The 27,267-nt window shown below is 38.0% G+C and overlaps 1 protein-coding gene across 3 annotated transcripts in view; it reads right to left on the bottom strand.

The window, feature by feature from the left end:
- Nucleotides 1-27,267, bottom strand: part of RASA2 (RAS p21 protein activator 2) — a 142,182-nt gene that overhangs the window by 99,443 nt on the left and 15,472 nt on the right. For all 3 annotated transcript variants that reach the window (XM_045088454.1, XM_045088453.1, XM_045088455.1), the window contains exons 2-3: nucleotides 18,330-18,447; nucleotides 10,657-10,760 (exon numbers count right to left, since the gene is read on the bottom strand). In XM_045088454.1, coding sequence (XP_044944389.1) covers nucleotides 10,657-10,760; nucleotides 18,330-18,447 — 222 coding nt within the window. The remainder of the gene's footprint in view (nucleotides 1-10,656; nucleotides 10,761-18,329; nucleotides 18,448-27,267) is intronic.

The following is a 27,267-nucleotide window of genomic DNA, read 5'->3' as shown; positions in this document are numbered from 1 at the left end:
TCAAAGTCAAAGTACGCTTTCTTCTATAAAATAAGAATTTTTGCTTTAAGGGCCCTAATTATACTTCATTTCCTTTCTCTTCTATCTTGGTCTTTTAGTTCCACATTTGAAAACTTTTAGGACAGTAACAAATTTTCTGTCAAGATATACCAACTTTTTGTGTATCAAGTGGAAAGGAAGGACAGGACAAGAAAACAAACCCAGAAAAACCTTTAAAATTCTATTCTGGAATTAGGCAGTGGTGATGGTTCCCCAAATCTGTGAATATATACGATGTGTGCATTGTATGTTAAGAGAGTGAGTTTTATGGCAAGTGAATTACACCTCAATTAAAAAATTGTTGTCAAAAAAATTTAACCACATTAAAATTTTGATAAGCTTATCTTTCGTTTCATGACCTGGAACTCAAACTACAAACATTATCTATATACATGTAATTTTAAGGAAAACATTAAAATACACAGCTACAAATATTTTTTTTAGAGAGGCAACTGTATTAATATACAACCCAAAAGAGAACAACTGAAAAATAGTAAACTAGATCTAGTAACACATAAAGCTTAAAACACATAAAATTTTTAAAATTAATAAACTGGCCTCACAATAAGCACAAATCTTTCCAACTTCCTTTAAAATATACTGGATGAAATCTAATGTAAAAGCCAAAATCTTCTTGTGAATATATGGAATTCATTCAAATTTTGTTAAGAAACGGCATCATGAAAATAATATACTTCAGCCTTTGTTTGGTTAAATTTAAGATACAAAATGATGGGAAAACAGAAATTCTTCCAGTACCAAATATAAACTAAAAGCCAATTTAGGTACTAACTCAACACCAAAATATTCTTTATACTATTGAAGATATTTAGGTTAAGAGTCAAATTGTACAAATCTCTTGATACATTTTACCTACAGATTTTATCAAATCCCTGACAAATCAATACAATACCAGGAATGGCTTAGAATATAGAATATGACAAAGTATTAAATATCTCATATCACAATAAATCATGATTAATATAATTCGTTCAAGCAGTTCCATTTACCACTGATTTCACTTCAGGTAAAACATTAAGGCAATGTGTAACAGTTTGATACATATATACTCACACATGTACCTACAGAAATAGATCTATAAATCCCATAGCTGAAGTTCTTTCCCATTATGAATCTTGGTATCTGGGGCGCCTGGGTGGCTCAGTGGATTAAGCCGCTGCCTTCGGCTCAGGTCATGATCTCAGTGTCCTGGGATCGAGCCCCACATCGGGCTCTCTGCTCAGCAGGGAGCCTGTTTCCCACTCTGTCTCTGCCTGCCTCTCTGCCTACTTGTGATCTCTCTCTCTGTCAAATAAAATAAATAAAATCTTTAAAAAAAAAAAAGAATCTTGGTATCTATGCATTGTTTGTGTTCTCTCCCCAGAAAAAATGCACAGGTGTTATCTGGCACATAATTTTAAAAGAGTTTACTCACCATCCAGAAACTAACTGGCAGATTCCTGGTTAAGAGCCCTATCCTACAATTTTCAGGATTTTTAGATTTATACATAATTTATGACTATATATGCAAATATACATGTGTGTATATGTGCTGATATTAAAAGTATCACCAAAGCAAGCTCCCAGGGTTTTTAAAAAAGTTTATTTGGGGGGCACCTGGGTGGCTCAGTGGGGTAAGCCTCTGCCTTCAGCTCAGGTCATGGTCTCAGGGTCCTGGGAATGAGCCCCACATTGGGCTCTCTGCTCAGCAGTGAGCCTGCCCCACCCCTGCCTGCTTCTCTGCCTGCTTGTGATCTCTCTCTCTCTGTCAAATAAATAAATAAATAAATAAGAAAAAAAAATGATAAAATAAAATTAAAAAGTTTATGTGGAAGTTTACTGGTTTGACTGATTCATTTACTCATTTCAACAACTAATCACAATGGCACAGTGCTTTAAATGTTGATGTGATTTCCAGACTCCCCCAAAGTATACTTCACCAGTTATGCCTCTAAAACCTAGAGTAGGAATCTATCTATTCCATTTATGACTCACAATTCATATCATTGGATATACACCTTCTCTGTCACAGATGCCTTTCCCAAAAGAGAATACTCTCTTAGTTCATAGGCAAAAATTCCCAGAAGCCAAGTACCTTCTTCCTCCTATTTCAGATCTCATGCATCCACGGTACTCGCTATCATGAAAAGGGTTCTTGTCTTCTCAGAGGGAAACCCTTCTCTGATTAGCTGCCTGAATTTTGTGCCTCTGATGGTCCCAAAGATAGTTTAGTGTTTACCATTTTGAACAAAGTTAAATCATTATTTAGTGGCTATGAAATCAACCACTAGGGATGCCTGGGTGGCTCAGTTGGTTGGACGACTGCTTTCGGCTCAGATCATGATCCCGGAGTCCCAGGATCGAATCCCACATCAGGCTCCCAGCTCCATGGGGAGTCTGCTTCTCCCTCTGACCTTCTCTACGCTCATGCTCTCTCTCACTCTCTTTCTCAAATAAATAAATAAAATCTTAAAAAAAAAAAAAAAGAAATCAACCACTAAAAACAAACAAACAAACAAAACAAAAAAAAACAAACACAACAACAGCAACAAAATCTCCCAGGAACAAACTACCCAACAATTTAAAGGTACTCTTTCATTTCCCCACTGTCCTGACAAACTCACAGACAGCAAGAGCTTAAACGGAACATAAATACATACACATACACACACCAGATGCTGTATTGGTTCCTTAAAATAAGACATGGAGAGGAAACACCATAAGAAATGAAGGAACTGTGGGCACAGAAACCATCTCTCTTGGTCTCTAAGTTAAAAAAAAAAGTATTCTCAGCTTTCCAGCACCACTTCTAAGCAGAATTTTTTTGCCATCTGTAAAAGCTGTGTTATATTTGGGCCCCATTTTTAGACACAACATATCCTTGGAAATTTCATCCTGATACAGATCACCAACTGGCAAATCTTAACAGTCCTGTTCTATGTGGACATTAGTAGAAATGGCTGAAAGAGCAGATAAAAGCAGTGACAACTGTGACTGCCTATAGAGGATAAAAAAGGACCAGAAGACAAAGTCTGGCAGATAGTCAACAATAGCAGTTCAGTCAACAGCAAAACTCTGATGACTCGGGAATAGAGTTTAGGTAGATACCTTTTGTTCTCTGTGGTAGCAGTCCAGTATATCAATGGTCTCCAATAAACCATACTTCCTTGGTCTATGCCACTGTGTGGTCCCCTCTACCACAGACTCTGGGTTTGACCATGTCATTTGCTTTTGCCAAATGGGACATCAGCAAATGTGATGCAAGCAGAATCTTAATAAACACCTGGGCAGTAGGGTTCAGCCTCTTAAAACACCAATATCTTGTGGAAAGGAAGACCCAGATAATAGCCAGTACCAGCCATGAGACACAGGAGGCAGGCCATTCAGTCCAGTCAATCTCCCAGATAACTGTACATCGGTGACCCCAGGTGAGACCAGCCGAGCTCAGCCCAAAGTGACAACCCTCAGGATCATGGCCAAATAAATGGCTGATGTATTAAGCCATCAAATACTGGAATGGTTTGTTATGTAGCAATAGATAGCTGATACTGACCCTATGCAAACGGATATGAAAGTGCAGTCTTAGGCAATTTTTAAACAATTAAGTTTAACTTCAGAGCTAAATGCCAGCAAAATTTACAAATTAAGGAGTTGGAAAAGACCTGAGCAATCTTAAACTCAGCTTTATTTTATAGATAAACCAGGCCTAAGAAGGTAAAGCTACGTTTTTAAGGTCACACAGCTAGTAAATGACAGAGTCATGAATGGAATTCAGGTCTGATATCCCAGTAATTTATTCTCTTATACTGTTATGAACCAAGGGTAAAGAAAAAAGTTGCCAAAGTCTACTAAGATAACCACAGTTTAGTTATTTGAGAGAGTGTGTCTCTCTTAAACTAAAATACCTAGAAAATACATATAAGGTAAAATATATGTTTTAATTTTCACATTATTAGTCTCACTGGAAATGGAAATGCATTCACATATAAAATTTTTCTCTTCTCTTTTTCTTTCAAGAGAAGACACTATACCTAAGGACAATATGTCATTCGGTATTTTTGCAACATCCTATCTTTTTTTTTTTTTTTAAAGATTTTATTATTTATTTGACAAAGAGAAAGAGATCACAAGTAGGCAGAGAGGCAGACAGAGAGAGAGGGAGAAGCAGGCTCCCCGCTGAGCAGAGAGCCTGGTGCAGGGCTCCATCCCGGGACCCTGGGACTATGACCCGAGCCGAAGGCAGAGGCTTAACCCACTTAACCACACAGGTGCCCCATTTCCTTTCTTTTTTATTGCATAGTTCCTAGGTCTTAAGTTTTTAACTGATCTATTTAATCGGGTTTTTGCACTAACTACCTGGCATATGAAGATGACTCATATAAAATATTATGCCCCATATTGTTACGTTCCTAGGTCTTAGTTTAAATACATAATTTATGGTCAACTATGTTGACCATAGTTCCTAGGTCTCAAGTTTTTAACTGATCTATTTAATCGGGTTTTTGCACTAACTACCTGGCATATGAAGATGCCTCATATAAAATATTATGCCCCATATTATTACTTCTAGGAAGGGGAGGGAGTCAGTAGTCAAAATTAATTACGATTATCTGTAATACCACAACAAAAAGAAAAAAATTCATATATTATTCAATTAAAAATTAAAAACAAGGGGCGCCTGGGTGGCTCAGTGGGTTAAAGCCTCTGCCTTCGGCTCAGGTCATGATCCCAGGGTCCTGAGATTGAGCCCCACGTCAGGCTCCCTGCTCAGCAGAGAGCCTACTTCCCCCTCTCTCTGTCTCTGCCTGCTTCTCTGCCTACTTGTGACCTCTCTCTCTCTGTGAAATAAATAAAAAATCTTAAAAAAAAAAAAATTAAAAACAAGCTCTTAAAACTATGTATTTTGGGGCCGCCTGGGTGGCTCAGTGGGTTAAGCCTCTGCCTTCAACTCAGGTGATGATCTCAGGGTCCTGGGATCGAGCCCCCCATCGGGCTTTCTGCTCAGCAGGGAGTCTGCTTCCCCTTCTCTCTCTGCCTGCCTCTCTGCCTACTTGTGATCTCTGTCAAATAAATAAATAAAATCTTTTAAAAAACTATATATTTTTATTTTATTTAATTTTTTTCAGTGTTTCAAGATTCATTGTTTACACACCACACCACTGCTCCATGCACTACATGCCCTCCTTAACACCCACCACTAGGCTCACCCATTGCCCCACCACCCTTCCCTCCAAAACCCTCAGTTTGTTTCTCAGAGTTCAGTCTCTCATGGTTTGTCTCCCCCTCTGATTTATCCCAATTCACTTTTCCTTTCCTTCTCCTAACATCCTCCATGTTATTCCTTATGCTCCACAAGTAAGTGAAACCATATGATAACTGACTTTCTCTGCTTATTTCACTCAGCATAATCTCCTCCAGTCCCGTCCATGCTGATACAAAAGTTGGGTATTCATCCTTTCTGATGGCTCCGTAATATTCTATTGTATATATGGACCAGATCTTCTTTATCTATTCATCTTCTGAAGGGCATCTTGGTTCTTTGCAGTTTGGTGATTGTGGACATTGCTGCTATGAACACTGGGGTACATATGGCCCTTCTTTTCACTACATCTGTAGCTTTGGGGTAAATACCCAGTAGTGCAACTGCAGGGTCATAGAGTAGCTCTATATTTTTTTAAATTTTATTTATTTATTTGACAGACAGAGAGATCACAAGTAGGCAGAGAGGCAGGCAGAGAGAGAGGGGGAAGCAGGCTCCCCCCCGAGCAGAGAGCCCGATGCAGAGCCCAATGCGGGGCTCGATCCCAGGACCCTGAGATCATGACCTGAGCCGAAGGCAGAGGCCCAACCCACCGAGCCACCCAGGTGCCCCGGGTAGCTCTATTTTTAATCTTTTAAGGAATCTCCACACTGTTTTCCAAAGTGGCTGCACCAAGCTGCATTCCCACCAACAGTGTAAGAGGGTTCCCTTTCTCCACATCCTCTCCAACACTTGTTGTTTCCTATCCTGTTAATTTTGGCCATTCTAACTGGTATAAGGTGGTATCTCAGTGTGGTTTTGATTTCAATTTCTCTGATGGCTAATGATGATGAACATTTAAAACTATATTTGAGGGCACCTGGGTGGCTCAGTGGGTTAAGCCGCTGCCTTCAGCTCAGGTCATGATCTCAGGGTCCTGGGATGGAGTCCCACATCGGGCTCTCTGCTCGCAGGGAGCCTGCTTCCTCCTCTCTCTCTGCCTGCCTCTCTGCCTACTTGTGATCTCTGTCTGTCAAATAAATAAATAAAATCTTTAAAAAAAATAAAATAAAATAAAACTATATTTGACCAGTATACATTCTCAGATCTTCTTAAGTTTGAAAGATGTTCTCTCAAGTTCAAATTTCACTTTCAGAAAATAATACGGCACTGTTTAATCTACAATTTGGCAACCAAGAGTTAAAAATAATTGATTGAACCCAATTTTCAATAGCTCAGATTTTTTTTTAAAAAAGCAACAACCCAACTTTATGAGTTAATGACAAAAGAAAATGTTAAACTACAAAAACATAAAAATTCATAAATGAAAACCATTTTTCAACTTTAAAGGGTACATACAAATGGAGTTTACTTTGAATTTCCCATGTATAAAAGGGGGAAAAAAACTGCTATTAAATGTAGATATTTTCTCTCTTAATGAAAGTAAACTTATTTCCAAACAAAAGTTCTCACACCAAATTATGGCTTTCTGCTACCACTCCACAAAAAACAGATTTTTACTTAGAGGCTCAGTCAGTTAAACAGTTGCCTTCAGCTCAGGTCAGCAGGGAATCTGCTGCTCTCTCTGTCTCTGTCCCTTTCCCCCACCTCCCTTCTTGTGCTCTCTTTCTCTCTCTCAAATAATAAATGCAATATTTTAAAAAAAGAATTGATTCTTACTTAAAAATGTTTTTATTTAAAGTACGACTGAGGGGCGCCTGGGTGGCTCAGTGGATTAAAGTACGACTGACTTTTACTTTAAAAACCAAAAGCAAAGCACAGGGGAATTTTTGGAAATCAAAACAATAAATCTCAACAAAAGGCCTTTCAACAAATACTGTATTGATGACTATAACATGATATGCAAACAATGAAAATTACAAAACATTTTCTTAAGAAGACATGATAATCAGAGAGACACACTCTCAAGGGTCGCTCACAATCACCAAGAGCCTTTATCGGATCCTTATCCTGCTCGCTCTCTCTCTAGCTGTTGACATCAAAAAATCTCCTGGCCTTCTGAGATAAGAATCTCTCCTCCCTTCCTACCCTTCTAATAAACTTTATCAGCCTTCACTGAAGCCTCATTTTCCTTATCTGCTCCCAGGGCAATTTCATTCATTCCAGCAGAGGTTTCAAGTATCACTTAATGCTGACGACTCTCAAATTCACCTCTCCTGCTCTTCTCTCTAAGCCTCAGATCTGTATTTCCAACAGTCAACCAACATGTCCACCAAGATGTTCCCCAGGTAATACAAGTTTAACTTGTTTGAAATCAAAGTCATCCTCTCCTCTTCTCACCCCCCACTCAAAGCTGAATGGTCCTGTGTTATTATTTTTTTATCCCAGTTAATGACAGCCATAGAAACAAGACTATTTTTAACTCTTTCCTTTCTCCTTCCCCTTCTTAGTCCCTAAAGCATACCTGCAGCTCCTCCACTGAAGTATATTCCTTCATTTGCATTCAAACTGCTATTGCCCTTTGCATCTCATTTGATAATATCCTCCCTGACTCTAATCTCTCTCAACCATAAACTACAGATTACATACATAAAGTGTATGTATATATAGTTTAAAAGAATATATATAGTTATATATAATTACAAATATATACATTTGACATACGTTATCTACAGACACTGAGTTTGGACTTTGGCAGTCACCACTGTATGACACAGAACTTGTTAAACCACAAAACTATTCATGTATATGTAGTTACATATAATTTTTAAGAGGTTTCTCATTCTTAAAAGGCTCAGCCCTACTGTCCTTAGACAACCTTTAGGGTCCATCACAAATTGTCTCCAGTTTATATTCCCTGCTGCAGTTCTACTGCCCTCTTCCTATGTAATATTATATATTCCAGCAGATACACCACCACCGTTTTTCTCCTCTAATTCTGCTAATCCCTTTTCCCTGGAAATTTCTTCCTTTTCCTAAGGATAAGTAGTCTGTTAATCCACCACCAAACAAGATTACCTGTTCTCTGTGCTCCCAAGTACTGTTCAGACCTCTAGCACAGATGCAATTATAACAGATCAGAATTACAGTATAAGTGTGTCTCTTTGATAGCCTGGGAATAACGTGAGTCTTATTCATTTTAGTATTCCCATCCTTTATATGCCACACAGAAGTGTTTGGAAATGGTTGTTTAATTGACTTGAGGATGGGGCCTCAGGGGTGATTCATAATTGAGGGTTTTCTAAAGAGACAAGAGTCTGCATATAAATAAAATGTCAAAAGAAGAAATAGAACTAGGAAAATACAAAGTTATTAAATTGTATTTTCCTTGGCTTTCAACAAGTTGAATAAGCAATCAAAAGAGTCAAAATTGACAGAGAGGCTGATAAAGATTCAACACTACCAAAAATGCCTTTTGTGACAAAGAAAAAATACTTGTTATGTATACAGCTGAGAAAAGTTAACATATTCAACAAATAAGTATGCAATACAACAAAATCTACCCAAATGAAAAATGGACATAAGAATGAAAAACTAGTTCATAGAAGAAAAATGTAAAAGACTAATAAACATATGAAAAAATTCCTCAAGTTCACTGATAATCAGAAAAAGACAAGTTAGAAAATACTATTTTTCACCTATCAAATTGCAAAAAAAATTTTTCAATGCTAACATCCAAGAATAATCAGGGTATGGCAAAATGGTTATGCCCTTTTCAGGTTTGGGAGGAATTTACATTAGCAAAGTATTTCTGGGGGGCCAACATAAAAATTAGAGAAGAAATGTTAAAAATTATCCATACCCTTTAACTCAGTATTTTTACTTCTAGGAATTTATTCTAAGAAAAAGAGACATGCAAAAGTGTATGCAAGAAGGATGTTCATAGCAACACCATTAAGAGTACCAAAAATCTCAAAACATAATTGTTCACCAACAAAGAAGTAGCTCAAATAATACATTTCTTTTCAAAAGCTATTATTTAACAAATATTTTTTAAAACTACTATGACTGGGGAATAGGATGATTAGATGAAAAAAGACTGAATAGTACAATGTAATAATACAAATGATAAAGAATGGAAAGAAATACAAAAATTATTAACTGTAGTTATTTCTGTTAACTGTAGTTATTTCTGTGCACAGTCACTACTAGTCACTAAGAACTTCTAATAGTTTAAGAATTAAAAATATATATACTGTTTTAAAGGTTATTTGATTTCCTCAAAAATGATTCTGACAGGGGTGCCTGGGTGGCTCAGTGGGTTAAGGCCTATGACTTCCGCTCAGGTCAGGATCCCAGGGTTCTGGGATTGAGCCCAGCATCAGGCTCTCTGCTCAGCTGGGAGCCTGCTTCCCTTGTCCCTTCTGCTTCCCTCTCTGCCTGCTTGTGATCTCTGTCTATCAAATAAACAAATAAAATACTTAAAAAATAAAATAAAATAAAATGATTCTGACAAACTAAAAAAGGCTTGTCAGAAAAATGTATAAGCAAGATTTCGATGATTTAAAAAGAAAGAAGCAGTAAGCAGAAGAAGGAAACAAACTACTTCTTAAGGAGTTAAGGAGCAAAAGCGGAAACAAATTAGGTGGTAGTTAAGAGGACAAAGTCAAATAAAGCTTAATCATTTAAACTGTGGAAGACCTAAATATATTTCAAATCAGGAGAGAGAGAGATAGAGATGACAAAATTCATGATACTAAAAAGTGAGAGGATAAGGCAAGTAAATTATAGACTTCTACCACATTTTATTAAAATCTAGACACTGGAGCAAGACCATGAATGTGACACATACATGTCCATTTATTTCCCTTTGTTCTACTACACGCCCACAGATCACATCCCAGCCTTAGACAGTTATTTAAGAAACAGAGTTAATGGTCACCAACACAGCCAGAGAGAAGAACACATGTCTAGATTAAAGCGATTTATTACCTCGATCAGAAAACCTTAAAAAATAAATGTTCTTTGGGGGATCAAACACTGTGATCTTTGGTAAAAACACTCTTTGAAGCATTCAGCAAATACTTACCAAACATCTATTAAATGTACGGCACTCTGTGAGCAATAATCTCTACCTTCATAAATATCGTGTTCAACTAGAGAGTCCAGATATTAAACAACAAAGTAATGAACAAGAGTAAAGAGTACTATGGAAAATTCCCCATCAGGAAATTTTGGAAACATATGAATATGACACCATGATGGGGGGCCGGGAGAGATCAGTCAAGACACTTCAAAAGTGTTACTCCATCTGAGCATACAAATTAAAAATAAGATTCACAAATGAACTTGAACACTAGAGAAAAGGATCAGAAATGTTGAGCATGTACTATTCTGTTTTCAACACTTTATACTTAGTGAAAAAATGAATATAAACACCAATGCTGTGATTAAAGATAATTGTGAATAGTACATACCTATACGAAGATCTCTTTGTAAAACATTCTTATCATAAACATAGAAAGACAAATACTGGAAAGTTCTTGGAATCTCAAAGTAAAATTCTTCACTGAAAAATGGGCTAGAGAGAAAAGAAGAAAGCTCATTAATTTTAAATCTGACAGTTTCTTCATAAAGTATTTTCAATGAAATAAATCACAGACTAAAACACCATAGAGAAAAGCTTCAAAAGCTCCACAATTATTCTTTAGGCTGTTTCAACTAAATCCTGTACAAACTAAGGTGAACTCTGAGAGGACCTCAACTGCCAAGTTAAGCTCTGAACAGTTTTTCAGGAGTCCTAAGTACAGAAGACCAATTATTCCCTGGGGTCATATTCACCTAAAGTGGACACAAATGAGAGCTCAGAACAGTGTCATTCACACTATCACCATCTCAGAAATACGTATAGCTACATTAATCCCAATAATATATAACACAAATGGGTAATGTTATATAAAGTATTATTTTAAAATATTTTTAAGAAATTAAAACAAGTCTTAAAAACACAGGTTTGTTTTTTTTTTTTAAATCAACTTTATTAAGGAATAAAATACATGCAATAAAATCTAATTTAAATGACTGGGGTGCCTGGGTAGCTCAGTCAGTTGAGCATCAGTCTTGGTTTATGCTCACATCATGATCTCCAGGTCATGAGATCAGTCTGCATCAGGCTTAGGAGCTGGGTGTGGAGCCTACTTGAGAATCTCTCTGCCTTTGCCTCTCCCCTTGCTTACTCATGTGTGTGCTCTCTAAAATAAATAAATAAAATCATTAAAAAAATGAAGTACCGAGTTTAACGATTTGATAAATTTATAAGCCTGTGTTGCTTCTATCCCAATCAAGATATACTAACAGTTCTATCCCCCATAAAGTTCCCTTATACTACTCTACAGTTACCCTGCCATGCCTGCCATAGGCAACTAGCGATCTCATTTCTACTATATAGATCTCTTTAATAGTAGGTACTCTTGTGCCTAGCTTCTTTACTCAGCTTAACAACCGTGAGACTTTTCCATTTTGTTGTGTATATAAATAGTTAATTTGTTTTAACTGCTGCATAACATTCTATTCATGAATATTCTACAATCTCTTCTCCTATAGTCATGTTTCTAGTTTGAGGTATTAAATATAAAGTTGCTATAAATAGATTTATACAAGGCTTTTTCTGAATATATGTTTTCAATTCTTTTGGGTAGATAACTAAAAGAGTAGAATTGCTAAGTTAAAAGGTAGGTGAGGGACGCCTGGGTGGCTCAGACGACAGTGTCAGGTGACACTGGTTCAGTGTCTGCGTTCAGCTCAGTCACAATCCCAGAGTCCCAGGTGAGGCTCCCTGCTCAGCAGAGAGCCTGCTTCTCCCTCTGCCGCCCCCACCCCTCACCCTGCTAGTGCTCTTTCTCTCGCTCTCTCAAATAAATAACATCTTTAAAAAATAAAAGGTAGGTGAATTTTTAATTTATAAGAAACTGTCAAACTGTTTTCCAACATTTGTACACCAAACAAATGTGTACCATTTATGCTTTTACCAGCTGTGCAGGAGAGCTGCAATTATTCCATATCATCGTCAACTTCTGCTACTGAAAGTCTTTAAAATTAGCCATTTTACTCAATGTGATATAAATTTTTACATTTGTGTAATCTCTACTCCAATCAAGATAAAGAACATCTCCCCAGACAGTTCCCTTGTGAAATCACCTCTCTACTGTCACAGGAACCAGTGATCTGATTTCGATCACGATACATTATGTTCAAGAATCTATAATGACAGAAATGATTTTAAACTGCATTTCCTTGATGACTGATGAAGATGAATATTTTTTCATGTGCTTGCTGGTCATTTGTATATATATTCTTTTGGGAAATATCTGTTCATTTTTCCTGCCACTTTTTAAAATTGGCTATCTTTCTTCTTCTTTTTTTTTTTTTTTTTTTTTTAAAGATTTTATTTATTTATTTGTAAGAGAGAGAGAGAGTGAGAGCAAGCACAGGCAGACAGAGTGGAAGGCAGAGTCAGAGGGAGAAGCAGGCTCCCTGCGGAGCAAGGAACCCGATGTGGGACTCGATCCCAGGACGCTGGGATCATGACCTGAGCCGAAGGCAGCTGCTTAACCAACTGAGCCACCCAGGCATCCCGGCTATCTTTCTTCTTATTGGTTTTATTTTTGTTTTTAAATAAATTTTATATGCAAGTCCTTTGCCCAGAATATTTTCTCCTAGCTGTGTCTTGCTGTTTCCATTTTCTTGACAGTGTCTGTTGAAGAGCAAAAGGCTCTGATTCTGAGGAAATCCAGTTTATCAATTTTCCTCTTTTATGACTAGTGATTTCTATATCCAGAGTTAAGAAATTCTTGCCTATGCCCAAGCTAAGATTTTTTCCTATGAAACAAGTCATTTTTAGATGTTTAAGAATGTACTTTGATGTTTAGATTCTATGAAGACATGAATCTCTAAAGTGGTAGTAAACATCTTTTGTTAACAGCACCTTTTTCCTGAGAATTTTTAAAGAACTAAAGGATACTTTGAAAATGTCACCATAAAATGCAATCTCTTTAGGATGTCTCAACTTAAAAATAAGCTGAAATGCAAAGAAAAATATCCTTCAGAAGTTATTTCTAATCTTGTCCAGAAAACAGCTGACAGAGCTTTTTAGTTGTTTCTAATGCCTGATCAACTCTTGTCAATGTATTTTTTACTTCAAATGTAATCAAAATAAACTTTGAAAAGCTGGTCAGTCAATGGGGCACTTGAGTGACTGAGCGGGTTAAGCATCCCACGACTCTCAGTTTTGGCTCAGATCACGATCTAGGGTCATAGGATAGAGCCCAAGCACAGGGCTCCAGGCTCCATAATCAGCACGGAATCTATTCCAGATTCTCTCCCCAACTCTCTTCCCACGTGCACTCTAATAAATAAATAAATAAAACCTTTAAAAAAAAGTTGATCTATCAAAATAACCAGAGACCCCTAATTAATCTCAACATAAATATTGACATAAAAACAACTATTAAGCAAAGACATGGCATGTTTAAGTATTTTTCTCCTTTGCATCATTTTATAAACAATTAGAAAATAGAGAATTTCCTTTATACAGCACATGTACATATTCACATATTATTTTTTTTTAACTTATTTATTTATTTGGGAGAGGGAGAGGGAAAGATGGTGTTAAGCAGACTCCAGGCTGAGCATGGAGCCGGCCACTGAGCTCCATCTTACCACTCTAAGGCCACAACCTGAGCCAAAACCAAGAGTCTGACACCTAACTGACTACCACCCAGATATGCTTCAAATAATATTTTATTTTATTTTTTCTATTTATTTGATAGAGATCACAAGTAGGCAGAGAGGCAGGCAGAGAGAGAGCGGGGGAAGCAGGCTCCCCTCTGAGCAGAGAGCCCAACACAGGGCTCGATCCCAGAACCCCGGGACCACAATCTGAGCCGAAGACAGAGGCTTTAACCCATTGAGCCACCAAGGTGCCCCTCAAATATTATTTTATTTTATTTTTTTTTTTTTAAATGTATTTATTTGACAGAGAGAGATCACAAGCAGGCAGGCAGAGAGAGAGAGAGAGAGAGAGGAGGAAGCAGACTCCCCATTGAGCAGGGAGCCCGATGTGGGACTCGATCCCAGGACCCTGAGATCATGACCTGAGCCGAAGGCAGAGGCTTTAACCCACTGAGCCACCCAGGCGCCCCTCAAATATTATTTTAAAAACAGATTCTAAAACCAAGTGAGAACACTACAGAATTATTCACTAAGTCATCTGGATCACTACATCACCACAATGTGGAAAACCTATTCCCCCACAACTGGGTGCCCACATCTTTAAATAATTATTAATTAACTGATCAACTCCCCTGAAGAAAACTTTTCAGTAGACTGGTAAGGAGCAATGACAAGACTTACACAGCTTTAAAAACAACATTCTATATTGCTATCACTGACATATGATCATGCATATGACTCCTAAGGAAATTCCTGGCATGGGGAAGAAAAGCACTGGGCATAAGCAGTATTGCTGTTTCTCAGTTTGTTTATACACCACTCACTTTTTAAAAGGATTTGAGGTAAAAATTTAAAACTATAGATCCCATATGTTACCCTTCCTTACCCATTATGAAAACTCTATATCCGGACTACCTATAAAAACTGTAATATCCAGAACCCATAAACATCTAAATGGTATCTACTGACTCTTGACTTGACAGCTTATCGCATTAAGGGAAGAAAACGCTGACATGAAAGCCAGGTTAGCAAGGCATACTCTTTCACCTTATTCTGCAAGGAAAAGTGCTAGGGGAAACCGAGAATCCAAGGAGCACCTATCTAACTATAACCTAAGATAACCATGATTAACCTTAAAATATCTTCCAAGTTGCTAAGTATCTAAAAAAATAACTTAAGATGGGTAAGGATTATTATTTTCACTATCTTTTCCCAACACAAATATCTAGAAAAGCAAGGGTTTAAAAAAGAAAAAGCTAATTTTCGTCACTAATTTACAAAGCTACATATTAGAAACTACCATATGTATTCAGTTTATGGACAAGTACTAGCTTTATCACTGATTTTTGTGTGATATGGTATCAGTGTACATTGAGTAACAAATTGAGACTGAGACAGTTTCAGGTTCCAATCTCTGCTTTGCTCCTAACTTCCAATATTATATGCACAAATTATTCAAACTTTTGGTGACTCAGTTTCATCATGTATAACATATAAATAACAACAGAACTCTAAAAAACAGGGACAGATGATTTATGACCAAAGATGTTAAGTGTACTACTTCAAATTTTGGGGGGCTATTAAAGTATTTTCAGCTTTATACAATGTCTTTCCTCTGAAGAACACTATAGACATTCAAAATTACAAACACTGATAATAAAGACACAAAGGGAAAAGCTCCAGAGGGGGAAGAAAAGGGGGGAAGTGTAATGAAAAAAGATTATGAGAAAAAGAGCATCAGAAAATAAATTCCCAAAATGCAATTTAAAGGAGTCATGACACTCAGTACTTCATCCACCACATGTTCATTCCAACAACTCCCCACTCCCTTGCTTTGACTCTTATCTCTGACCAAGACCACATCCTGCCAGCACAGGTCTGTGCTAGAATTATGTCCACAAACACTACTACAGGGAGGTGGCACACTCCAATTTTATGAATTAGAATTTACTAGGATACTGAATGCTATTACACTTTGAAAAGATGAGAAATTTTCCCAAGAATCCATTTCCTTACAATGCCCTACTTCAGTGATTTGTATAACTTTAAGAAATAATTTATTCTCAAGAGAAATAAAACAATGATGTACTCTAAGAAAAGTTCAGATGAACAGGCAAAATTTAGCCTAGAGAACAAACTGAGGTATATATGATAGTTGTTTTCAAAAACTTGAACGATGTCATGTCAAATATCGTTTGAGGTTTCTCCAGAAATCCAAGGGATAGAATTAGCAACAATTAAAAGGAAGTGTTATTTTATTTTTTTTTAAAGATTTTATTTATTTATTTATTTGACAGAGAGAGAGAGAGATCACAAGTAGGCAGAGAGGCAGGCAGAGAAAGAGAGAGGAGGAAGCAGGCTCTCCGCCGAGCAGAGAGCCCGATGCGGGACTCGATCCCAGGACCCTGAGATCATGACCTGAGCCGAAGGCAGCGGCTTAACCCACTGAGCCACCCAGGTGCCCAGGAAGTGTTATTTTGAGTTATATATTTTGAGGCAATGGAAAGCCAAATGAAAGCAAGCACTGCATCTATCTTGCTCTCATGGATGTATGAATAAAAAGCACCCAACAAGCTCTTGGCATATAGTAGGTTCTCTGTTTTATAGATATTAATTGACTAAATGTAAGAACTGTCTTAAGAGTCAGAATAGTTTTGGTTTTTTTTAAAGATTTGATTTATTTATTTGACAGACAGAGATCACAAGTAGGCAGAGAGGCAGGCAGAGAGAGAGGAAGGGAAGCAGGCTCCCCGCTGAGCAGAGAGCCTGATGTGAGGATTGATCCCAGGACCCTGAGATCACGACCCAAGCCGAAGGCAGAGGCTTAACCCCCTGAGTCACCCAGGCACCTCAAGAGTCAGAATGGTTCTAAGACCAAACAGGATGCTCAGGAGGCAATGAACTCTGGTCACTGGAATGAATGTTATTAAGCAAATGTCAGATGACTGCTTGTCAACAATAACTGTCAGAAGGAACCAAGCGTAAGACAGTTGATTAGTCCAGTTCAATAAACACTAAGGCTCCTTCAAACACTGAGATTCTGTAATTCTAAAAACAAATCCAGAATGGAAAAGAAAAGTTTCAGGTAAAAAAAAGTCTTTTTTTTTTCTTTTTAAAATCCTTCATCTTATTTTATTTTATTTTTAATATTTTATTTATTTATTTGACAGGCAAAGATCACAAGTAGGCAGAGAGGCAGGCAGAGAGAGGTGGAAGAAGGCTCCCTGCTCAGCAGAGAGCCCAATGTGGCATTTGATCCCAGAACCCTGGGATCAGGATCTGAGCCAAAGGCAGAGGCTTTAACCCACTGAGCCACCCAGGCACCCCATTCTATTTTATTTTAAAGTAGGCTCCATGCCTAGTGGGGTCTGAACTCTTGATCCAGAGATCAAGAGTCACATGCTCTACTGACTGAGCCAGCCAAGTGCTCCTAGGCATTTTTAAAAAAGGTTTTTTTTATTAACACATAATGCATTATTTCTTTCAGGGGTACAGGTCTGTGAATCATCAGTCTTACACAATTCACAGCACTTACCATAGCACATACCCTCCCCAATGTCCATCATCCAGTCATGCCATCCCTCCTCGCCCCCTTCCCTCCAGCAGTCTCAGTTTGTTTCCTGACTTTAAGTGTCTCTTAAGTTTGTCTCCCTCCCCGGCCCCACTTTATTTTTCCCTCCCTACACCCCAAAACCTCCCATCCCCCCCTCAAATTCCTCATATCAGTGGATCATGTGACAATTTACTTTCTCCAACTGACTTATTTCACTAAGCATAATACCCTCTAGTTCTACCCACATTGCTGCAAATGGCAAGATTTCATTTTTTTAAAAAGATTTTATTTATTTATTTGACAGCTAGAGATCACAAGTAGGCAGAGAGGCAGGCAGAGAGAGGAGGAAGCAGGCTTCCTGCTGAGCAGAGAGCCCGATGTGGGGCTCGATCCCAGGACCCTAGGATCATGACCTGAGCCGAAGGCAGCAGCTTTAACCCACTGAGCCACCCAGGCGCCCCAAGATTTCATATTTTTGATGGCTGCATAGTATTCCATTAAATACACACACACACACACACACACACACACACACACCCCACATCATCTTTACCCATTCATCTGTTGATGGACATCTAGGCTCTTTCCACAGTTTGGCTACTGTGGACATTGCTGCTATAAACACTAGGGTACATGTGCCCATTTCAGATCACTGCATTTGTATCTCTAGGGTAAATACCCAGTAATGCAAATGCTGGGTCACAGGGTAGCTTATTTTCAACTTTTTGAGGAACCTCCATACTGTTTTCCAGAGTGGTTGCACCAGCCTGCATTTCCCCAAGAGTATAGGAGGACAATCTGGAAAATATATAAAATTTATTAATCAATACATATCTATGAAAGATAATTTATCAATTTTTTACAAACCTTAAAGACTTTTCAACAACCTGGGTACGATAAACTTCTTCCTGATCCAAATTTATGGTACAGAAACAATCTCTCATTTTGTTGGGTCCAAGATATGGCAATAAATTTTTTGCTTCACCTGTTGACAGAAAAATTGAAATTGGTGTTAAGTACCACCAAATGCTTCATGCTAAACCTTATATAGGATGAATTCGATCCAAAAAAACATGGAAGATACAGCACATACACACACACAAAAACCCCATTAATTAGAGAAAAAAGGTGATAAACTTGGTTCAGTGAGACTGAAGAGCTGTGTGTAAAGGGGAGTGTGAGGTCATATTACATCATAGTTTCCCTGCTTCGAGAAAGGGCAATGCCCCCCCCTTGTGCTCTCCAGCCCAATCACCAGCCACCTCAAGGACTGACTCCACAATTAATTCCTTTCTTTTATCATCATTAATTTTCCTCACTAGTAGATCACTCCCATTAGCACATAAATAAGCTTTCACTATTTCCCAATTTTAAAAAAAGCACAGAAAGGAAAAAACTCCCTTGACTCCTCCTCCCTTATGGCATCATTCCATTTCTAGACTCCCTTTCATAGCCAATCTTCTTAAAAGCAATAATTTCTAGACACATTGTCTCTAATTTCTCACCTTCCATCCATTCTTCAACCCTCTCCCCAGTCAGCTTCTAACTCTATGATGACATGGCAAATGCTCTAGCAAGGGATGCCAATGCTTTCCATGTTGCCAAATCCAATGACCATTTCTCTGTCCTCATCATACCTGATGATCTGGAGGCCCTATTTAAGTAAAAGTGAACACTAACATCCCTTCTTCAAAATGCCCTTTTCTTGGCTCCCACGATACAGTATTTGTGGCATTCCTCCTATATCCCTGGCCCTCTGCCTACTTCTTTCCCTCCTCACCTCTAAATGTTGCAATGCTTCACAGCTCGGTTCCGGACCATCTTCTCTTCTTTCCCTGTGCAAACTCCTTCAGTATGGTGTTAATGCTGATGCCTCTTAGGTCTGCACTTCCAGGCCTAATCTAATCTCTTCTCCTCAACACTAGACATGAATATCCAACTGCCTCCTTGGATATCCAGTAGGCATCTCAAATTTAACAAGTCCTAGACAAACCATCTGATTTCCTCCCCTAAAACATGCTCTTCCCCCAGGCTACCATTATCTTTCTCTCTTTTTCTCATCATCCTCCCCAAACCTCCCCCATCCAGTAAATCCAGCAAAACTCCAAAATATATCCCAAATCCAACCACTTCTCCTAGCCTTCACTGGTATCCCCCTACAACCCACTCTCCACCAGAGTGACCATCTAAACATATTCTTCAGGGCATTCAGTCCCCTGCTCCAAAACCATTCCATTTCACTAAGATATAATCCCATTTCTAAATTCCTGTTTTCATGGTCTACAATGCACCACTGTCCTCTCCTCTCTAACCTCTTTTCTTCCCACTCTCCTCAGTGTTCACCCTCTTTCCATTCATCACCATGCCAAGTTCATTCAAGCTTAGGGCTTCTGCTTGAAATGCTTTAACCCTAAAACTTGACATGGCTGGCTCTGCTTACCACAGGTCTCAGCTTAAGTGTCACTTCCTCATAGAAACCTTCCCTGATTTTCTGTCTCAAGCAGATAATCCTGCTGCCATACTCTATTTCTGTTTTCTTGATAGCATTTATAACTATACAAAACTAGTTATTTCTGCATATTTATTTTCTGCATTTCTCATTCTTGAGGCCTAAGAACTTGTTAATCATCAAAATCTGAAATCGTGACTGTCATACAATAGACACTTGAGAAATATTTCTTGAATGACCATTAAGGAAGCTAGTAAGTCTAGTTTTGAAATTCTTATGAGAGGCTCATGGGCCAAAAGCACATAGAAAAATGTGTGCTGAATTCAGACTCCAGTGTACTCAATTAGGAAAGCAAGGCAGTTGGCATAAGCATTGCCCTAAGAATCAAACTAACATTCCTGCTTTACCTCTATTACTAAGTGGCTAAATGGCTTCAGACAAATCACTTAAGCACAGCTTTACTGAGGACAATTGGGGCTAGATAAACTTGGGTCTTTGTCTGCTTATCAACTTTAAAACTAAAGGCCATTTAAACCAATGTATTTTAACAAAGCATAACAGAAACTTAAGAAGCACCTATGAAAAACGCAATAAACCAATTTTTATTACAATGAGAAAGTCAGTGAAAGACAAGACACTCATTAAGTTTGTCATTGAGACATTTTTAAAAAATCAAGTTACCACTTAAAAAGAATAAACATACTATATTCAACTCAAGTCAAAATCAAGAATCTTTCAAATGACTCAAAAGTTGACAATATGGGTTGGCCTTTACAAATAAACCAGTTTCCAAACAGGAAAAACTAATATTTATTTGAATTTATATCCATCATTCTCCTCTCCCTAAAAGACATGTCCCTTTCTCTTATCCAAATCTGATTCCCTCGCTCTCATTCCACAACACTGTCCACAAACTCAGTTTTCATTACTCTCAACCTTCTTCTCCTTTAAGTCTTTTTTCTTTGATGTCTCTTCTCTGTATAATCCAAAGTGTTGTTATTTTAAAGAACCCAAAATCCCACTAGGTCACCATAAAGGGCCTAGAATATAAACAAATTAAGAATTAAATCATAATAAACATGCTCTATATCTAATGAGGGAATGTGGAACACTAAATCACTGCCCTTGAACATGTTCCCATTTCATTCACATTAAGTGCAGCGTGAGAAAACCACACTGTATAAATATATACCTATTCTACCACCCTCCTTTTTAAGGGGGATATAACAGGGATTATTTTGTGTGCAGAACCCAATGAACCTGCCATTATCAGATATTTACTTAGAATAAGTAAAAACATAAGGTCTCTGTAATATATGAAACACACTCAACATTATTTCCTGTAAAAGTTTTCATGATCTGTACTCATTGAATACCTGTCACTAAGCTATGTTTAAAAAAACTACACTGAAAGTGAATTCATCTAATCAGTGCCCAGTTCACTAATCATACAAATATGCTGATAAAGTCATCTACCAACACTTTAAACTATAGTAATTAACTGGCACTTTATAAAAAACGTAAATCAAAATAGTTAACTGCCACTCAATACAAAAATAATTGAAGGTGAAATAATAAACGGTTAGAGAACTAATAAAAACTGGTGCACCCATTATATCTCTAAGCAGAAAGTGATTACCTTAATAGTGCACACTTTACATCAAGCTACACAGAGACAAAAGTGAGGAACTTTGAAAGGCTGTACTTGTCTCATATGTGGTATTTGCATAGGGCCTCCCCTATGTTCTAATGGAAGGAAGGGAGGGAAAGAGGAAGGAAGGAAATACAACTACTGCTCCTTGAAAACTTATTCTATAACCTCTGCTCCAATCCTTTCCTTCCTACTCACAGCCTGAACTTACAATTCAGCATCTGATTCTAGCTCTTTACTAGAACCTTCAAGAACACTAATAGTTTTTTTTTAGTATTTTATTTATTTGAGGGAGAGAGCACGCATGCAAGCAGGGGGAGGGGCAAAGGGAGAAAGAATCTCAAGCAGACTCTGTGCTGAATGTGGAGCCTGAGGCCGGGTTGGATACCACCACCCCAAAGTCATGACCTGAGCCAAAACCAAGAATTGGACGCTTAACTGACTGAGCCACCTAGGCTCCCCTAGAATGATAACAATATTAAGTACCACCAAATCAAAGACTGCTGTCAGTTCCTACCTTACTTGATCGTGCTTCAGTGTTTGATAACACCAACCTTTCCTCAGTTTAAATGACTCATTCTAACGGTTTTTTCAGACTTTTCATCTGCTACCAACACTTTAAATGTGAAGAAATTCTGGCGTCCACAGACCACTATATTCATCACATAGGTGGAGCACAAATTTTAGACATTTTTAATGTCATTATAAACAATAAAAATATAGTGAAAAACAAGTACTTAAAGGTTTCTCCATAATATTTGACAGTATTATTTGTAATCTTTCTCAATTTATCTATACAGACCATTTGATAATGGCTAGTCTTAAGGAGAATCAGGATCTGTATCTGTGGTAGATATGGTCGGTCAGTGGTCATCATCCATTTCAACATGCTTTGGTATATGACTTCCTGTACCACAGAAACTAGAAAGCTAAAAACTACATTCTCCAGTCTTTCTTCTAGTTAGGGTTATGGATATGATTTAAATTCCACCAGTCAGATGCACTTGCTAGAAATATGGAGAGTAGAAGAGAAGGGAGGCTGTATTGAAGCTGCTGCTACTATTAAGCACCACCATGGAGATGTCAGACAAGTTTTATTCAGTAGCAATTTCTTTTTTTAGATTTCTTTTTATTTTAAAGATTTTTCTTTATTTATTCGACAGTCAGAGATCACAAGTAGGCAGAGAGTCAGGCAAAGAGAGAGAGGGAAGCAGGCTCCTCTGTGCAGAGAGCCTGATGCCGGACTCCACCCCAGGACCCTGAGATCATGACCTGAGCCAAAGGCAGAGGCTTAACCCACTGAGACACCCAGGCGCCCCAGTAGCATTTTCTTAAGTCCTTCTATCCAGTCATAGGTTTCATGGATATCAAGGAGAAGGGCACAAGACATCCGTTCTGCCATAGAGGTTGTGACAGATGTGGCTTGGCTCTAGAGGCAGCAATAGTAACGACAGCTTACTGATGAAGATGGCTGCATGCTGATGGCTGTTTTCTAATAGCAGCAGGTTCCTGATCACAGCAGAGGTGGCAAGGTTCTCAGACAAGCAGCTAAAACTTACAGCTTTCCAATTCTGCAGGTACCTTTCTGATCCTAAAAGAGATTGTAACTCCCTTGGTAGCTCAGCTGCAATGTACCTTTAAAATTTCACTCATGAAAGTTCACATTAGAATCTGTTTCTTCAGTAAGAATTTCTAACAATTCTATAGACCACTTTAAAAAAAAGATTTTTATTTATTTGACAGAGATAGACAGAGAGAAAGAGCACAAGCAGGGGAAGCAGCAGGCAGAAGGACAGGTAGAAACAGGTTTCTCGCTGAACAAGAAGCCCAATGCAGGGCTTGATCCCAGGACTCGGGGATCATTACCTGAGCTGAAGGCAGACAATTAACCGACTGAGCCAATCAGGCGACCCCCTCCCAAACCCTCCAAAAAACCTTTTTAAAGTGGCTCCAGGATGCCTGGCTGGCTCAGTGGGTTAAAGTCTCTGCCTCTGGCTCAGGTCATGATCTTGGGGTCCTGGGATCGAGCCCAACATCGGGATCTCTACTCAGCAGGGAGCCTGCTTCCCTCCTCTTTCTCTGCCTGCCTCTCTGCCTACTTGTGACCTTTGTCTGTCAAGTGAATAAACAAAATTAAAAATAATAATAATAATAATAATAATAATAATAAAAAGCAGGCTCCATGCCCAGTGTGGAGCCCAACATGGGGCTTGAACTCACAAACCTGAGATCAAGACCTGAGCTGAGATCAAGAGTTGAATGGTTAACCAACTGATCCACCCAGGCACCCCTAAAATCTTTTACTAAATCTCTTTCTGCTTGAACTAGCTACAGTTGATTCAGTAACCTAATCCTGACTGGTTTGTTTTCTTACCCTTTATCTCTAACAAATTAGAAAATCCATCTCACATTACTGGTCAGCAGAGTTCAGTAAATCTTTCAGCTACATGTGCCAATCTGGATCAAACATGGACTCAGAAATTATAAAGCAATGCCTCACAGAAAACTACCTTTATTGTTCCATTAGATGAACTGAATAGCACAACACACTAAAAAAGCAAAAGCTTTGATTTGGGAAAAGGAGACAAATGGATCTTAACTCTCTGTATTGTTGTATCTGCCTCTGAAAACATTTCATCATTTCCTACTGCAGTATTTGGATGTGTTTTTTAAAAACATGCTCAATAATATAGTACCACATTCATGAATTTGAGAGTGCCAAATTCTCAATACTGACACCATGTAGCCCATGTTGGGTACCTCCATCTCATCCTTAAATTTACACAACAGATCTTGACACTAAAGCAATAAGATTATTAAGGATTTAAGACATTCAATATATTGCTAAGATACAATACTAGAGCAAGACAACTGAAATAATGGAAATGAAAAAAGGAAGTATTTTTAGTTTTCCCTCGTTTTAAGAGTTCTGTGCATGCCAGTACTACAATATGCAAAGGCAGGTATTTGTCCTACAAAGATAGCTGCTGTGTTGGCCCTACAGCAAACCGTACAAATCTGATTATATTTATAACTGTCACTATTTCCTTTAACAATGAATCAAGATCAGGAGGTGTATTATTGACAAAACAACTGCTCCTTATTGAAGAAAGGAGGCTGGCCTTCAAACACATTATCTTTTACACTGTAACAACACCATTTCTTGTTGAAATTATAACTGATAAACTAATCATCCACCGGGTAATTCTTTGCCCTAACAGATGTACTGCAAACATGCCAAGAACTGAACTTTCACACTATACATTAGTGGTTTTGTCCAATCATAAAATAAAATAGCCTCTTGCCCATTCACATGGAAGTAACTGTTTCTCTCCATCAGATGCACCTTGCAACATCACAAATACGTTAAGTAAATGCTGAGTTTAGCTTTGGTCCCCATCCTTCACACTGTTGCCACTTACCTTTTTAACATGTAAACATATATTCCCCCTTTCTCAAGTCTTTAGTGACTTTATACTACCTATCTCACAGGATAAAGATCTAAAGACCCGTCATGGTTTGGTACTGTCTACTACACGTTTGGCCTCATCTGCTTATTTAATCTTTACCCCACAAGTTATACTCCAACAGTACTACACTTTTGGTTCCTTGAACGCTGTGTTCTCTCATGCCTCTGTACATCTGCAGTGCTATTTTCATTGTACGAAACGCTCTTACCTGTTTTTTTTTCCCTCCAAAAAGCTTTGCTTAAAGGCATTTTTGTAGAATTTACCCTCAATTCTTAGGTAGTCATGTCACTCTTTATTCTTTATTGCATCTTACGTGTACTCTGACTATAATGATCATATTGTATTGCACTTACTGCATTTCATTCAACAAATAAAATTAAGTGCCTACAACATGCCAGGCACATCTTTAAATGCAAGAGATGTAACAATGAATAAAAGTAGGTCTCTGCCCACATGGACCTGTTATACAATCTAGACAGGGGATACAAACATCATAACTCTTCAGTTAAGTATGTAAACTTATTGCCTTGGAAGAAAACAAAGTAGGGTAAGAGAGTTAGGGAATGCCAGATCCAGAGGGTAAAGCAAAGGAGGACAGCAATGTTATTTATATAGGGAATCAAGGAAGACCTTTCTGTTAAGATATTTGAGCAGATACCTGAAAGATGTCAATGAGAGAATGAGCCATGCAGATAGATATCTGGAGAAAAAAGGGAACAGGCAGAACGAATAAAACATACAAAGGCACTAGAAAAGACATCTGACACTGAAGAAATAGCAAGGAGGCCAGAATGGCTATAAAACAATAGTGGGAAGAGGTAGGAAACAGTAAGAGATGAGGTAGGGCTGAGGAAGGAAGCAGGTTAAATAGGAAAACCTTGGGTTTTTCTGAGTGACATGGAAAGCTACTGAAAGATTTTAAACAGAAGAATGGCATGATCTAACTTCTGTTTTAGAAGAAAAACTGCAGAGGGGGAAGGGTAGAAGTAGGAAAGTAGACAGAAAACTACTGTAGTGACCTTGATTAGAGATAACTTAGAGCAAGTGAGCAATCCTGGCATGAAGAGAAGTGGTGAACTGGGCATATTTTTGAAGATGGAGCCAACAGGATTTCTGATATTCTGGATGTGGGTATGATGGAAAATGGGGTTAAGGAAGACTTCTTAAGAGTTTCAGCCTATGCAGCTGAATGAATAGAGATGTCATTCCCAGAAGGAGGAGCCTCCTGCTGGGAGAGGGAGAGCAAGAGTTTGTATTAGACATCCTAAGTCTGAGAAGCTGATTACACATCCAAGTGCAGATGTCAAGAGGACAAAGAAGTCCTAGCTGGAGTAAAATCAGAGAATCATCAGCAAGTGCATACTATTTATAAAACCACCAGACTATACAAGATCAAAAGGAGAGTAAATATGGATATGAAAGAAAAGAGATTTAAAGTCAGCCTTAAAGTTCTCCAACTATTTTGAGTTAGCAGAGATGAGAAGGATCCAGCAAAGGAGACTGCTATACTTTCCTACACTGAATTACAAACTTATTAAGGGAAGGCACCGGTTCTTAGCACGCTTAGCTTGTAATAGACAATGAAGTATCTACTGAATAAGTTTGAGCATGTACGTGTGTGGAATTTTAGCATGGACAAAGAGGAAGTTCTAATATCACATCACAAATTGTAAACCAGCATATATATTTTTTTCCACTTGATGTAAATTGATCTACGTCAACTGTACCAAAGGTTAAAAAAAGTTTCCTATATATAGTTATCAAGAGCACTAACTGTAAGAATCTTTAGTGTTAACAGAAAGATCATACTGAAAACAAACCAATCCTGAAATTCACACATTCAAATATTTACTGAGTACCTACACTAAGATACCAGAGATAGAACAGTGAGAAAAATATACGGCGCTGAGTTCTCAGCAAGCCAACACAAATGGACAATAAATGAGTAAAGATGATATGTTAGTAATTGTTAGGCAGGAACGAATCACCACAGAAATGGGGTGGGGGGGGAGAAGTAGCCCAGAAGGTTCCACTGAGAAAGTAACTTCTACACAAATATCTGAAGAAAGAGGGAGAAAAGTAAGTGTTTTAGAGAAAACAGTGCTTTCAGTCATTGGCCAAAAGTAAACAATTTAAACCAGGAAGATAAACACCACTGGGAATCAAAACCGATAAGATAACGTAGATTAACAAAAAAAAAAAAAAGATGGCCAACTCTCTGTTTACAGGATCAAT

This window comes from Mustela putorius, unplaced genomic scaffold (genome assembly GCF_011764305.1).
Source record: "Mustela putorius furo isolate JIRA1106 unplaced genomic scaffold, ASM1176430v1.1 tig00003834_pilon_pilon_pilon, whole genome shotgun sequence".
Classification (NCBI taxonomy): domain Eukaryota; kingdom Metazoa; phylum Chordata; class Mammalia; order Carnivora; family Mustelidae; genus Mustela; species Mustela putorius.
This window is presented reverse-complemented; position numbering and strand designations above follow the sequence as displayed.